The sequence below is a fragment of the Bombus terrestris genome, chromosome 12, assembly GCF_910591885.1.
Source record: "Bombus terrestris chromosome 12, iyBomTerr1.2, whole genome shotgun sequence".
NCBI lineage: Eukaryota > Metazoa > Arthropoda > Insecta > Hymenoptera > Apidae > Bombus > Bombus terrestris.
In genome coordinates this window covers 10,989,093-11,004,423 of record NC_063280.1, presented here as the reverse complement: position 1 = coordinate 11,004,423, position 15,331 = coordinate 10,989,093, and the positions used below count along the sequence as shown (strand labels likewise).

Here is a 15,331-nt window from a genome sequence, read left to right as displayed (position 1 = left end):
GAACGCGTGATCGACATTATATCTCGTTTCAGGTACCGCTGGAAGCTGCCTTCAAAAATTCTCCACCATGCCTTTCACGATGTGCAATTTGCAAAACGTATGCGACTACGCCAATAAGAACGACTACAGCTATTGGTTGAGCACGACAGAACCTATGCCTATGTCCATGGCGTCTATACCGGCACCGGAAGTCGGAAGGTATCTGTCCAGATGTTCCGTTTGCGAGGCTCCAACTCGAGTGATCGCGGTGCACAGTCAATCCATGGCTATACCAGAGTGTCCCGGTGGTTGGGAAGAACTTTGGATCGGATACAGTTTCCTCATGGTGAGTATAACTTTCTTCGCTTTACGCTCTCGCCTACGAGTATCCGGTCGTTGGCTTATTTCTAACGAGACGCGTTTCAATTACAAAATTAATTAATTAATATTTAACCAAAATCCAGCGATTCTGAAATAATCTGAAAGCTGCAACAACGAAAACTTTTCAGCATCGAGACGCAGGCGGACGCGGGTACGGTCAGTCCTTGGTGTCCCCTGGTTCCTGTTTGGAAGAATTCCGCACGAGACCGTTCATCGAGTGTCATGGCTTTGGCGCGTGCAACTATTACTCCACTGCCATATCCTACTGGTTGACCATCGTCAAAGAGTACGAGATGTTCCGCAGGCCTATACCACAGACGTTGAAAGCCGATCACACATCGCGAGTAAGTCGTTGCGCGGTGTGCATTCGACGTCGCGTTACGGAAGACCAACATGCCAGAACGCCGAGACCTTTCACGCCGAACGGCCAGAGAGACCAAGTCGGCAACATTCAGTATCCACCGCCGCATTCATACTATCCAAACTACCAATATCACAAAAAACCGCCTATAAGCAAAACCAGAGATCCGAATAGACGCGTTCCGTATCACTATCGAAGAAGAGGCAGACTACGTAAACCGGAACGAACGACAGAATCACCGAACGCGGCTTAAACAACGATCGATGCGATGGCACGGACGTAATCGTGCGAACGAACAACTAGTAATGGGTGTTTGAATCTTATCTCGAAAGCCATTCGACGGTTTCCAAGATTATAGAAGAAGATTCGAAGCACTTTGAACATGACCCGAAGTTTAAAATTCTTAAGCTACACGTAAATCTAAAATCTCGATACGTCTTGAAAGTTTCGAAGATCCTTTTCTTCTACTAGCGTCTGGACACCAACATTCGCGCTACTCTTTCGGACACTGTCGTTAACGCTTTATGTTAACGTATCGTTTGGAAACAGAAACACGTATCGAGAATGATAGTGAAACATCGAACATTTAGAAATTTCTCAAGACATCCAAGATTTGTCGAGAGTTGCAAACTTTGGATCATGTTCCAAGTGATTCGAATTTTTCGTCGTTCATACAGGTTCCAAACGATTTGTAGCGTTTCAAATCCCATCGCTAGAAACAGCAAGTCTGTGTGTATATATAAGGAGATGTTCGAATCTGTTAGTTAAGTTATCGCGTCCGTTCCGTATGGTGTAACGAAGGAATATAAAGGAGCATTCACAATGCGAATAGGCCATTCGTCGGGCGTTTTTAATGCCAAAAAATATGATACGGAGACGAACGTCTTCGGCCAAAAACTGCCAATCGACGGCATCCGCTGCCACCACGGACGCTGATCAAACTCGCGTAAACAATCGAATTTTAAATTAACAATCCAGTGTATCATATGTATCGCTATTTTATTCTGTAACATTTACTTGCCTATGTATTTACATTGAGTCGAATAAAACAGTTTTATAGAAGCTACCGGACGCTGAAACAGCCTGATGATTTTTATGCAGCGGCACGTCGCGATTTTTGTGTTCAATGGTCTCTTTCGTGATCGCGATTTCGAAATGCTTGACAGCGAACGTGAAATGTTTTTTTTTTTTTTTTTACGGTATATATTTGTATAAAATGAATTCATCGATCTAATCTTACTAATCTTCTAATCTTCTAATTGGTTTACTTTGATTAAGGATCAATTTGAAATTTCATTGATCGTGACAAATTTTTTGATTAATTTTCTTAGTTTAATTCCAGCCGATTTTAACTTACATTTGTTCACTTTGTCAATTGGTGGGTAATTAAAATTGTTCTGTCAACTCGGGTATTCGAAGATGCGTATACGAAAGAGAGCAGATCTTCCTATTAACGTGTATCAATAGTATAAAATAGATATTTCGTAAGATAAAAATTTGACTCTTCAACCGTTAAGAAAATATTATCTTCTCTGTTTATTTAAATTGTGCCAAAAACGTTAATAATTAAAATGAAAAGCGGTAATCGGCGCGATACTTGCCATGCGTAAGAACTATAACTACTATCGTAGCATCGCTATTTAAAAATCACGTAGGTATAGAGAGAATTGATTAATAATGATCGCGTAATGTCAATTTTATGCTTGATGCATATTATAGAAAATCGTAAAAAATAAATATAACGAAGGAAACTATTGCGTGTAATAGTAAGATTACCCTAATTTTATATTTATATATTATATGTATCGTTATTTTAAGTAATAAAATGTATTAAGTAATTATTCAAATCGGTGTATTTACTCGAAATGATCGAGTTGAATGGAGAACGAGCAACTTGAACCTTTAGCCATCGAATGGATCCGAAAGATTCAAAGTGTCAAAGTAGATGGATGGTGTTTTTTTTTTTTTTTTTGTTTTTGTAGAAGGACAATCAAAGATATCGCTAAACGCGATATCCAAAGGAAAATAAAGCACATGAAAACTAATTACAGTTTAATGATCAAACCCGCGCGGACCAGGCGCGAATTTCCAAAATAAATGTACACGTGAGAGATCGATATTATATTTATATTTATAAAATTATTCATCATTAGAAAGCACATATGATCTATCTATATGACGTAATTCACTACGCACACACGCGTACAAGCATGCCTACGAGCGCACGCACGCACAAAGAGAAAAAAACACGCAGAGCCGCACGCACACCGTGAAATACCATTCATTCTTCGTCGCGCACGCAGGCGTAAGCACACACATACACACACGCGCGGGCATACATACACATGTACGTGGGCGCGCGTGTGCGCCACACACACACACACACACAAAATAACCGCTGTGTGAACGGCGACGCGCGACTAACGAAACGAGTATACATGTCTATGTATGCACGTGTACATATTCAGAGTACCTCACGAATGTGTTTTATAGGGTTTTCATATCTTTGTCTTCTTCGTTTTTCTTTTTTTTTTTTGTCGTTTTGTTTTTTATTTTACGCAACTCTTTGTAACTGCCCGAATAATTGGAAGAAAGTGCAACAGAGATGAGCAGGCCAGTGTCATCACAGCAATTAATTATACTCGTTAAATATCGATCTTCGTCCTTCGAAATCGTTTCTCTTTGTTTTCTTCTACACAGACCTTTTATGCTTTTTACAAGTACGGTTTCATATTCTTCTTCCATATTCGTTTAAATAGTACGTTCTTTTATCTTTTTCGGTTACCACATTTTGCTTTGCCCATCGATCATCGATTCTTACGATCTAAACATAACCTCCAGAACGGTAACATCCCTTTTATCAATAAAATCATTAAAAACTACAAACGCTCGATAAAATTGTGCCTAAAAGAAAAAGGAGAAAAAAGAACGAATTCCTCATCTATACGCCTAACATAAGAGACACTCAAACAGACAATCACGTTAAACTTGATCAACAATCTCCCCGCATACCTTTGCACCTTTTCTACGAATACGTGCCTTAAAATCGAACCTAAAAAAAAACAGAATATATTAACAAAAGAACGAATGCTGGGGAGAATAATAAAAAATCTCGACGACGAACAATTTGGATTAAAAAAATACATGTTATATATATATATATGTATATCGCATTAAAACAGCTACGCTAAGGGACACTATCCTCGCATTAAAAAAGTGAGAGAAAAACCAAACTTTTAACGCATTCTGGCGCAGACTTCTGGTCATGACGGTGAATAGCGACCTCCGTCAAAAACGAAGCACGCTATCACCAAAATTCGCGAGTGTCTACCTCGTGGCAATTTCTTCCAACTTACTTCTTCCGCTGTTTTTTACATTTATCATTTTTTTATTTTTTAACTCTGTTTTTCAATCTTTCTTTTCGTTTAATAATCGGTGAACATCCTGGAAAAATAAGACACTTGCGTGAGATTTCTTTCATATGCATGTATGATATATATATATACACACCGATTGTTTTGTGTCGCGCGGCGTGTGTATATATATATACAATGAACGTGAATTAGACGTATTTTCCACTTTTTTCCTTTGTTTCTTTTTCGTTTCCCTTAATTTCTCTTCGATACATTTTTTCTTTTCCTCTTTTCTTTTTTTTTTTTCTCAATCACGATCAATGCAACAACGGATGTCGTTCGAGAAGTAATTTAGTGTGCATCTCTAAAGACTCGAAAGAGAATTACCGAGCTATGCAAAATAGAAGGATCGATCTCCATTTTTTTCATTTCATCTTCTTCATCCTCTCCACACGTATACATACATATATAAATATACGTAAATTTATATACCGATTATATATAAATAAACGAACGAATCATATGTATATATAACACGATATATAAATCCCTATACATATATATACATATACATTTATACAATATATATATATATGTATATATAAAGGTACTCTTACTATTGAATAGAAATATGCATATTCCAAGTGTTCAATAATATCAATATTGATATAATAATAATTATTATTACAATAATAAAATAATAATAATAATAATAATAATAATCCTTAATATTGTAATAATATAGTAATTGCAATAAGAATATTGGTAATAGCAATAATCATGATGTCAATAATAATAATAATAATAATAATAATAATAATAATAATAATAATAATAATATTAATAATAATAATAATAATAATAATAATAATAATAATAATAATAAAATAAAATAAAATAAAATAATAATAATTATTATATAATAATAATAGTTATAATCATATTAACAACAACAAGTATTCTTTGTCACATTTTGGTTGCGGATTCTTACAATCACAAATATATTATTCATAAATGTAATAGTCAAAACGGATCGTTAAATTAAGAGAATACGTGAAATAGTGCTCTATTTGCTTTCTTTTTTTTCAGCTTCTCCACCGCCTTGTTTACCATACTCTTACTTCATCACTCTTGTGTACAATAATTAAACCTATAAATAGTTCTATGTTCAACAGCCAGTGGTATAATAAAGTATACCTTTGAGGTACCTACGTAGTTTCTTTCAGTGATACCAAATACAATACTGACGGCAATGCGTAGCAACCCTGAATACAGAGTTACACGGCCGTCAGTTCATCGTGTCGGTATTATATTTGTAATCATATGTATATATATATATATATATATATGTATGTATGTATATATATATATTTATATTTATTTATTTATATTTATCTATTTATATATACTCAAATATCGTCCGAAGCTGGGTTGCCCCGAGAAAGGCTTTCTTTCTTTCTTTCTTTTTTATATATCCATGTATATATATAAAATAAGAACATCGCACTATCGTGCCACGTGCTCCCCGTGCCCAAACCTTCTCTCATCCCCTAACATCGTCGAATCGCGAGATCCACGTTCTCACACCTTTTCTTCGGTTTCGATTCACAGATTTCGATCCACCAATTGCTGTTCCTTCGATCGTTCATCAACACTAATCCATCTTGCCGGTTATTCCTCACGAAAACTAAGATCATCCGTCTCAACGTCAACGAGGTCAAGGACGACCTAGCAGAATCATGGAAAAGATCTCGACACAGCCAAACGAAAAACGGAAACTTTTTCGTTCTTGGAGTTCGAGCGAGTTTAACGTCGATGCACTCGGTCGACGTTCCCTGACATCTTGTTCCGCGAGTTCGAACTGTTCGAAGCGCAAAGAGGCCACGGAGAGCACGGCGCAGCGGTCTAACATTTCTTTTCTTTAATTCTTCTTTCGAAATTGTATTTGGTGATACGTATCTGAATACTGACTTCGTGTGTTGCAGCGTTTACATATAATACAATTAGTATCCATTACGTATATGATGTACATGCGTGTATGTATCATCGATTTCCATCCAATTTCTTTTCTCTCGTTCTCTTGTTTCCCTTTCGTTTCCCGTTCTCGTATCCCTTTCCGTATTTCCCTCTTCTGCTTCTTCCTGTCTCTGATTTCGCGTTCAAACGTATATTACATAGATCCCTTTACTGTGCAGAGCGTTGGCCGGCAGTCACTCGGACAACAGTTTCTGTAACAGGGACGACTGGTTCACCTTCGGATCACCTCGAGCTACTTCCTCCATAGAAGTCTGCAAAATGAATTCCATTTGATTAGTTTGATATGCTTCGTTCTACGGGCTTTTGTAATAAGGTGGTCAAGATACCGGCAACCAGTCCTTTCTTTTCCTTTTTTTATTTTTATTTTATTTCTTTTTTTCTTTTTTTTTTTTTTTTAGAAGGTTGCCGTCGTTCGATTCAGAATGTAGAAAAAATTGGACAGAGTACTACGTGACGAAAATTATGAGAATGACGTCCTATTGAATTATGTGAGTTATGTAATCCTGTTGCATAATGCAAGCTCGTTTTACGTGTGCTATGGTAGGATATAAGATATAAAATAGTTATTTTACTCTGCGTTGGGGAAAATTTGTTTTTATGAAATTATGTGCGTTGCATAATGGAACACCTTTTGAAGTTAAAAAGACATTACTTTAAGAGTAAATCCTTTTGGATATAGGCAAGAAATTGCTATTAGCAAATCTAATATGAAATGAAGGAAAGCAAGCGTCTAAAAGTATAATTGTCTCGGTAAAAGACCGGTGTAAATTTTTGAAAATCCTTAAAGCTGTAATACAAAATCTGATAATTAAACTATTGTAAGTTAACCGGCATGAAATTATTCTAAAACAGAGTAATAATAACAAAGGAGGAGAATAAATTAAGTGATCTGTCCAAAAGCACCTACATCCTGAATATTTATAAAAACCCGTGATCGTGACACTACGTAACAAAACTAATGCGTTTCTGTTTTAGTGTTTGCGAGTACTCAAAATTTTTGCGACTAAAATCAAAGACTCGTATAAGATCAATGAATTTGTTTACCGCTAAATCGTACTAAATCAGCAATTTTTTTTCTTTTTTTTTGAGTACAAATTTTAAATACATTCGCTTACTTTGCCTTAGAAATTGAACTAACGTCATCGTTAGCGATTCCAACGCTATCGCTCTTTTCCGAAAATTTCCAAATTTGGATCGAACGTTTCTAACTTTGATCAGAGTAAATAAAAAACCGTATTGTATCTCGAACTTTTTGAGTACTCACACCAGCTCTTCGCTTCTTCTAAAAAGCATAAAATAAATAAATAAAAAAAAAAAAAAGAAGAATCTCGACAAGTTCTCGACATGGAATCGATCGACGTGGTCTCTGAATTGTAAAACGCTCCTGCGGAGGCAAACGCAAAGTCAAAACTCAAAAGAAAACTGTACTGAAGCCACATATGTTCGCTACACATCCAAAGATCCAATGCACACCAAAGGCCGCTAGTTTAATAACGTAAAAAAAAAAAGTAAAATAAAATAAAAAATAAACAAGGGAGAGGAAGAAAGATTCGCTTTGGCCGGGCGCGAATTAACGATGTTCGTAAAGAATAAGGAGAGAAACGGCGTTTTCTCTTTCTTTTTCTATTTATAAGAAGCAGTTATTTTGCGAAACGTTAAAGAAGCTACGTTAAGGGTGTATCGTAAAATGTCGAAAGATTACTAAACTTGCTTCTGCACACCCGATCTTTCAACCGAAACGCAGATAATCGAATAGATCGATTAGTCGATCAATGTTTGATCGCGAGCACGATAAGACCGATGTTTAAATTAATTGTCAATCATCGAATAGTATTAACGCGTTCAACTGGCAGTAGATCATTTATGCTAAGAAACAATCTGCACGAATAATTTAAATTTTATCACCACGAATGCAACAATGATTTCAACAAGTTATATCAAGACGAGAAATTTATACAATTTCTTTCCATTTTATCCTGTACTCGAAATTTGCTTGAAAATTTACTTTACAAACGTAGTTATAAACGCGCGAAAGAATAACAATTCAGAGGCTCGGAAGAAGAGTGTTGCAAGCGATAAAACGTAATTCGTGGAAGGTATAGGTAAATTTATGTACAGAAATTTACGCTCGTCCAAAGATAACAATATCTTGCTACACGTGGCTAATTATAAGAACTTGGAAATTCACAAAAAAAAAAAAAAATATCTCCAGTAACTATTTATGTTATCCGTAGAAGAAGTGCACTTATTCCACTTTTCCTCAAAACCCCTCAATGATTGCAGCAACTTTTTGTATTTCATCGAACAAAGTTCAAATTGAAATTTACAGGAGCGAAACTTCGCAAAAATTACGTCAATATTACTGTCGTATTGAACACGTTAATCTACGGCTAAGCCATCAGAACGATTTGCCATTAACTGGAACGAAATTTCGAAGGAAAATTCGACGAACCGCAACTATTTCGCATTAATTAACAATTTAATCGAGGAAATTAGTATTCGCGATTGGCCTTCGCAGGCTTCCTTCCGCGTTTCCATCGATTTGTCGGCGTAAAACTTACCGCGAGAATAGTTTTGCTTCATGCAACGAGAGCAATCAGCATATGAGAGAAAAATAGTAGGTATGTAATAAGGAGCTACGCGTTTAGATATCCATTTGGCTCACTGTGAAAAAGCATTACAATACTAAATGTACGTTACACGATACAACAATGGCAGTGTGATTAATATTGATTACTTCGAATGAGCTAAAGCTTACGGCACCATCACCCTGTAGAATGAAGAGGAAACAACGTGTCTCAGCACCCATCGTATTTATGCTTGAAACATCAACAAACAAACAACTACAGCTTTTCTTTCTTAACGAACTAAGATACAGCAGCCTTAAAAAAAAAAAAAAAATGTCACATCAGGCATATACATAAATACAATGCGACAAATATTTTTTGTTACTTCAATTTATTTTACTTTAGGTTATCTTACTCGTCTTTTTTGCATTTCGTTTCGTTTGGACAAATATTTTAATTGAAGGCATTTTCGTAAAGCTTCCTCTCTATAACGATATTTTTTTTTTTTTTTTTTTGTTAAAAATCAACCCATTTTTCTAGATATCGCAACAGAATTTCGTAATAAATTGATAGAAAATGGTATTATGGTTAAAGAGACGTCACTTGTTAAATAAATTATGAAAAAAAGGATCGTTCAAAAAATATTTGCTTTTTGCTTACAATTTTCTTTTTTCTTTCCTTTTCTTTTCTTTTCTTCTCCTGTATATGCTCCAAGTCGTGTCTTTATAACGAGATAAAGATATCAAGCGAAGGTATTCCAGGTTCCCAATTTTAGAAAACGACGATGACCATAAAACATTCTATTATTATTCTAAATATATACAATAGCACATTTTTCTATTACATGAATTTATTTTTCAAACAGTTGTAAAATATTCCTTTCCCCAAAATATGAAACAATTTACGTTTCCTTTGATCGTAAGAAAATTTGAAAAGGCCCTAAAATTTTGAAAAGGAGAAATATAATTTACAAAGAATTTATCGAATAGTCGCTGTCGGAAATTAAACGAATCTTCGCGATTATTTGAATTTGATATCTTCATATTTTTGCGTTGCGTTAGTCAGTCGCGAACAACGAGAAATGTTTGCGTGGTTACTTGCAATTAATACGATTTAACAGAATAAACATTAGTTCTGTGCATAAAAATTATACGACGTTTGATCGTAAGAAACGTTAACGCGTTTGATTCAAAAATTTCCAGTCGTTTGTCAAAACTAATTCTCTCGTTTTACAACGACGATATTAGTCAAACTGACAGAGTTATGCAAAGAAGTAAATGTCGCATTTCCTGGTCTCGTAAATTGTCACTGAGTGTAAAACTTGAAACAAGATGCGCCAATGAATAACGCGGATAAAGCGATATTTTGCTGTCTTTCGAACGTGGACAGGAAAACGATATACCAGGCTCGTCGTGATTAATAACTATCGATACTCTAATTTATTAATCCTTCTGCACAGACGCTTGTTAATTTTTGATATCTCGTTAGCGTAAATAATCGCTCGTTATTCTTATTATTTTCCTATCTAGAAATTAATTAACCTTGTTTCTTACGTGTACATCTATATCATTAGATACAATTGATTACGATAAGACGACTAAAAATTGTAAGAACTCTTGACAAATAACAAACGTATGTTTTTCGACTTTCGATGCTCGCTAGTACGTAATATAATTTCATTCGAATTCAATTGAAATATTACAAACAGATATTCAACTCTGACTAAAGTATAGGCGGAAGAAATGTATATACAAAGAAATATGAAATACCAATTTTCCTCTAATTATCCAATTAACGCATGCCTCGATTAACCCTGCGTCTTTAGATACAGTGATAACGGAATAAAGAATAATTAAACGAAACTATAAAAAGGAAGTTATAAAACGCGGATGATCACCGTGTGACAAGACGAACAAGCTGGCTCGGTGTACCCTTTGTACGTCCACGCAATTGTCAATCGTACAAAGTCGATATAACGGTGTATGCGCGCGAACAATGGAAAACAAAGAGTCTGTTCAACGAAACATAAGATATCCGCTCTGGTTTCGTCGGAACTTGGTAGAAAGTAAAAATGTCAAAACAACTTGAAAAGAAAAAAAAGAAGAAAAGGCGTAGAGACGCGAACGCTACCCTGAAAAATACTGTTTCGCGATGCAAAAGATAAATCTCGCTATATACTGCGTAGCTGGTGAGCGCGTCAACGATCTGTACAAATATGCAGACGTTATCCTAACGTTACGAACGTATTTACGACTACTACAGTGAAATATGTAAATAAATGTAAATAACGTTCAAAGTGACGCATGCAAAAAGAGAGCGCTAAAATACCCCCTACAAGTTTTACGCTCAGTGCGTAGAGAAATTAAAAAAAAAAAGTACTCGTTAAACATGTCGTGCACATAAGTTCTGAAGCCAAGCGAAGAAGGGAAGACATAGCATACAAAATCAAATGGGAAATAAATTAAAAAAAATTGTATGTATAAAGAGAGAGATAAATAAATAAGTATATATGTATGTATATAATAAATATATAAATGTATACGTAAAAGTAATTGTCGGAAGGGTCTTACCCTGGAGGATGAGGGGGCACTTCCGGCACTCCCAATGGCCCAGCTCTTGGCAGGGCCATCGCTAACCACAGCCTCACCTAGTTAGGACATTGTAACAGTAGGCGTTACCACCAGTCTTTCATTAGAAATAATGCGTTTTCTTACAAGAAGCGGACGTATTCGTATTCGTGTGTCGGACACAACTTTCGATCCTCTACATATTTATATGTAATAGGCACGTAACTATATTGTCCTCACGCATACGACAGACACGAGCTATTAAAACAACTATCGTTCGATTTTTCCCCGATTTTTTCGGATCGTTTGCGAAAGAAAAGAATCGATTCTTCGTTTAGTCGAAAGGGACAATTGTATCGAAAGTGAAAGCCGGTACCCATTGTCCGATAGCGATTGATAGATTCGCGTCTCGATCGTGATACTGATGATGAGATATGATAGATACAACAGATGAAATTTGTATGACGTTGAATCGCCGTGTCTCGGAATATACTTTTCCACTTGTTCGCGAATAGATTTCAGAAAAGATTCTCGCGGATAGTATTACGCGATTTGTTTCTTATAGAATTTTACGCAAGAATTTATACACCGTGAAATTTGATGAACGTCAGTTCAGGATTTTCAGAGAAAAATTCTTTTTTCAAGTTTTGCAATAAAAACATTGGATTTATAGAAAATATAATTAAGAAGAAACTGAGAACGATAGAGAAGGTTAATTAAACGCGAAACTCTGGACGAAAAAGCAGTTCTATTGGTACCATTTACTGCTGAATCGTAATTTCTTCGGCCCTACAATTTTTAACATTATATCTATACGTTTTCCTAATACTTTTTATTTAATGGCAGCTATTAATACAGAGATGATACGAGAACGAGTTATTCAATTTTTACAACAATATCGGGAATACGTGAAAAAAATTAAACGAACGACTATTAAGAAAGTTGTTAAAAAGTGTAATTGAATGAAACGTGATATAAATGAAGCGAAACTTTATGTGAATATATGTAGGATCCCTGTAATACTTTTTCACAGCTTCCAGCACATTACACCCGCTATTTACAACGTACAGAAATAATTATAACGATCAAAGATCAATGAATATACTCCGTAGCGGAACGCGAAATCCAACTTTTTATCAATTTTGTTAATACATCTAGAAACCAATGAACATCATTAGCAATTAATATAATTCCCCCAGTTTTCGAAAAAATCAAAAGTTTCCGAAAGAAAAAGAAATCAGCTGGAGAACTAATTTCTTTTCCGTTCCTTTTGTTACAAGCTGTTCGACTAAGCCTCTTGACTAACACACGACTTTCGAAAGAGAAAACGTATCTCTTCTTCCGACAGACGTACCTGCAGAAGACATTTCAAACGTCAGACCGAGTGCTTCGAGATCATCCTGAGATACTTGACCAGAAAGGTTGTTCTGAATATTGTTAGGTATCCTTTGTTGTTGCTGTTGCTGCGTTCGCGCGCCAACGATCGCTCTCAGTTCTTGCCTTACGAACTCCGAAGTGCTGCTAGCATTTCCTGTGACAAAACGAAACAGGATTCGTTAGACTTTTAAATATGGACACGCTAAACACGAACCACGATCTTCCTTTTCTTTTTATTTCGTCTTATCTTCTTTCTTTCTCTTTTCCTTTTTCTCATGTAAACTGACAACTCAATAATTATAGTCTTAATTATATCATAAGTAGTTACTCATAGATCGTGTATTATTGTGCAAGCAATAACGTAAAAGTTAGTCAAAGGTACAGGATGATTGCTTTATTACAAAATGCGGTATTTACAATATTCCGTTGATATAAGTTCGGATAAATGACTTATTCTGAAACATATCGATACCTGGCCCATCCTTTCGTGGATATTTATCATGATATTTCAAGCATAAGGATGTTGTTGGTGGAAGAAGAGATAGTAAAAAGAGAAAAAAAAAATAATAAATAAAAGTGCTAGGAGACGAAGCTTCGTTCGCTACAGGAGCGCCGTACAAAAAGCTTTGAGTGTTCCTTTTTTTCTGTCTTCTTCTCCTCTTTCTTTTCTTTTCTTTTTTTTTTTTTTTGTTTTCTTTTTGGTTTTTGTTTTAAGATCACACGTATAAAATAGAGCTTCGAAAAACATTTAACGTAAATTATACTCGACGATGCTTAGTAACACTGCGTTTAGTGACAATGATTAATCACAAAAGCTCGATGTACTGTACATGAGAATGCGTCGTTGTTAGTAATATCTTCTTAGTTTCGTTGTTAAGATATACGTACGGTTCTGAAAACCGTGGATTCACACAATTTTTTTTTTTTTTTCTTTTTTTTTATTGTACCGTACGAATGAAAGTTCAGTGGAAATTGGAGAATGATTAAAGCGACCAAGTGCTTCAGTTTTTCGTACATTTCATTCGCGCGCAATTTGATAAAAATATCAAACGAGCTTAAGCTTATCGATGATATTAACATTTTGTAATAGTACTATTAACAATTGGTACATCTGATTATAATCCTAAAAGATTACTTTTAAGACTAACGATAAGACTACTAAGATTATAAAAAAAGGTCAAATAAAAATTAATAATGCATCAACATGTAGGTATACTGGTAAATTATGAAATAATTCAAATCATAGAATAGAAAAATTTGTTAATATCGATCGGAACTGAGAACAAAATGGACTATATCGAACCAAAGCAAAGGAAAGAATCGTCTGCATTGATCATGCTCCAATTGTAAAATAACGCAAACATATAACGAATGCTACAAACATATAAAAATAATTGATACGCATGAATAAAAATCACGAATGGATCGAAGATCGATGAAGAACATAAACAGAAGAGAAACGAAACAGCATGACATAACAAGCATACAAAATTAAATGTAGACAGTTGAGAATTATGAATAATGATTTTCTCGAGTCAGTATAAATTACACCGATATATGCAAAATTAATTCACTTCAATGTATGCTTCCACAGTGAAATACTTTCACAATCTTAATTAAAATTTATAGACTAAACGATAATGAAATTTTACATTCGAATTTCAACTAATGTCGAAAATTCATGAAAACAGTACTTTTAACGCTAAACTAGGTTTTTAATAAAAAAAAGAAAAAGCAAAGGAAACTCGCAAGCAATTCGCTTTTACATATTATCATTGTTTTCTTTTCTAATTTCATTGATACAAAATATTCACTCTTACGATAGGAAGATAATAATATGTTTAATATATTAATATGATAATATATTAGTTTGTAACACAAAATTCATATATGTGGTGCAAGTGATAGTGACGCTACTTTACGTGGTCCGGAAGTGCCGGAGGTAGTCACTAAATACATAGTGTAAATACGTTCTGAACCGGAAATGGGCAAATCAGCACTCAAAGAGCCATTTTCAATCGCTCTTTTAATCCTGGCTAAACGTCGTTTTCTGATCTTTTTTTTAAAGAATCATTTTCATTTAATCGTGCCAAATAATACTTCTATGTATTTAAAGGGGGAAAAATGACATTTTTATATAAATAATAAAAGATATATATATGTTTCAGAACAATGAACAAGACAATACGATTCGAAATGCTATATGAGACAACAGGAGTCGTAACACCGGTTTTATTTCATAAAAATTGTATTCCATTTTAATCAAATTAAACCATAATTCGTTAGAATTGATTATTAAATCAATTTTATGTAAAATAAAATTAGAACTACCGTTTCTATCATTTACTATATTTTTATTAGCTGTCTCTTTCGCTATGATCATCATTTTTTAGATAACATCCAGAATATCGTAACTTGTACATGGTTTGCCCGCTTCCGTTTCCGGTCCACCTTAAACAGTACGGTGATTTTAACGCATACGAGCCATACGAAAGGTACCTAAAAAGATATGATACAAAGGGTAGTCTTTCCTACTGACTTATCTACTATGTCATTACATATAAGTACATCAGTGTCTACAATCACCACAGGAAAGTGTAGTCTCTATATCGCTAAAAAGAAGTAGAGTGCAGAATCGAACATTATGTTTGTATCGCTGAAATTAGTGTGAGAAGGGGTGTATCACGTAAACGGGGATGAATATATACT

The 15,331-nt window shown here is 34.8% G+C and overlaps 2 protein-coding genes across 13 annotated transcripts in view; one reads left to right on the top strand and one right to left on the bottom strand.

The window, feature by feature from the left end:
- Positions 1-1,787, top strand: part of LOC100649307 (collagen alpha-1(IV) chain) — a 55,373-nt gene extending 53,586 nt beyond the window's left edge. The window contains exons 26-27 of the mRNA XM_003399618.4: positions 33-325; positions 489-1,787. Coding sequence (XP_003399666.2) covers positions 33-325; positions 489-974 — 779 coding nt within the window. The 3' untranslated portion in view covers positions 975-1,787. The remainder of the gene's footprint in view (positions 1-32; positions 326-488) is intronic.
- Positions 1,788-4,967: 3,180 nt separating this feature from the next.
- Positions 4,968-15,331, bottom strand: part of LOC100648067 (nuclear receptor coactivator 2) — a 125,384-nt gene continuing 115,020 nt past the window's right edge. For 7 of the 12 annotated variants that reach the window (XM_048410837.1, XM_048410835.1, XM_048410828.1 and 4 more), the window contains 4 exons: positions 12,600-12,776; positions 11,249-11,325; positions 9,339-9,399; positions 4,968-6,362 (listed from right to left, as the gene is read on the bottom strand). In XM_048410837.1, coding sequence (XP_048266794.1) covers positions 6,334-6,362; positions 9,339-9,399; positions 11,249-11,325; positions 12,600-12,776 — 344 coding nt within the window. In that variant the 3' untranslated portion in view covers positions 4,968-6,333. The remainder of the gene's footprint in view (positions 6,363-9,338; positions 9,400-11,248; positions 11,326-12,599; positions 12,777-15,331) is intronic. The other 5 variants (XM_048410840.1, XM_048410831.1, XM_048410834.1 and 2 more) reach the window with 2 other exon arrangements.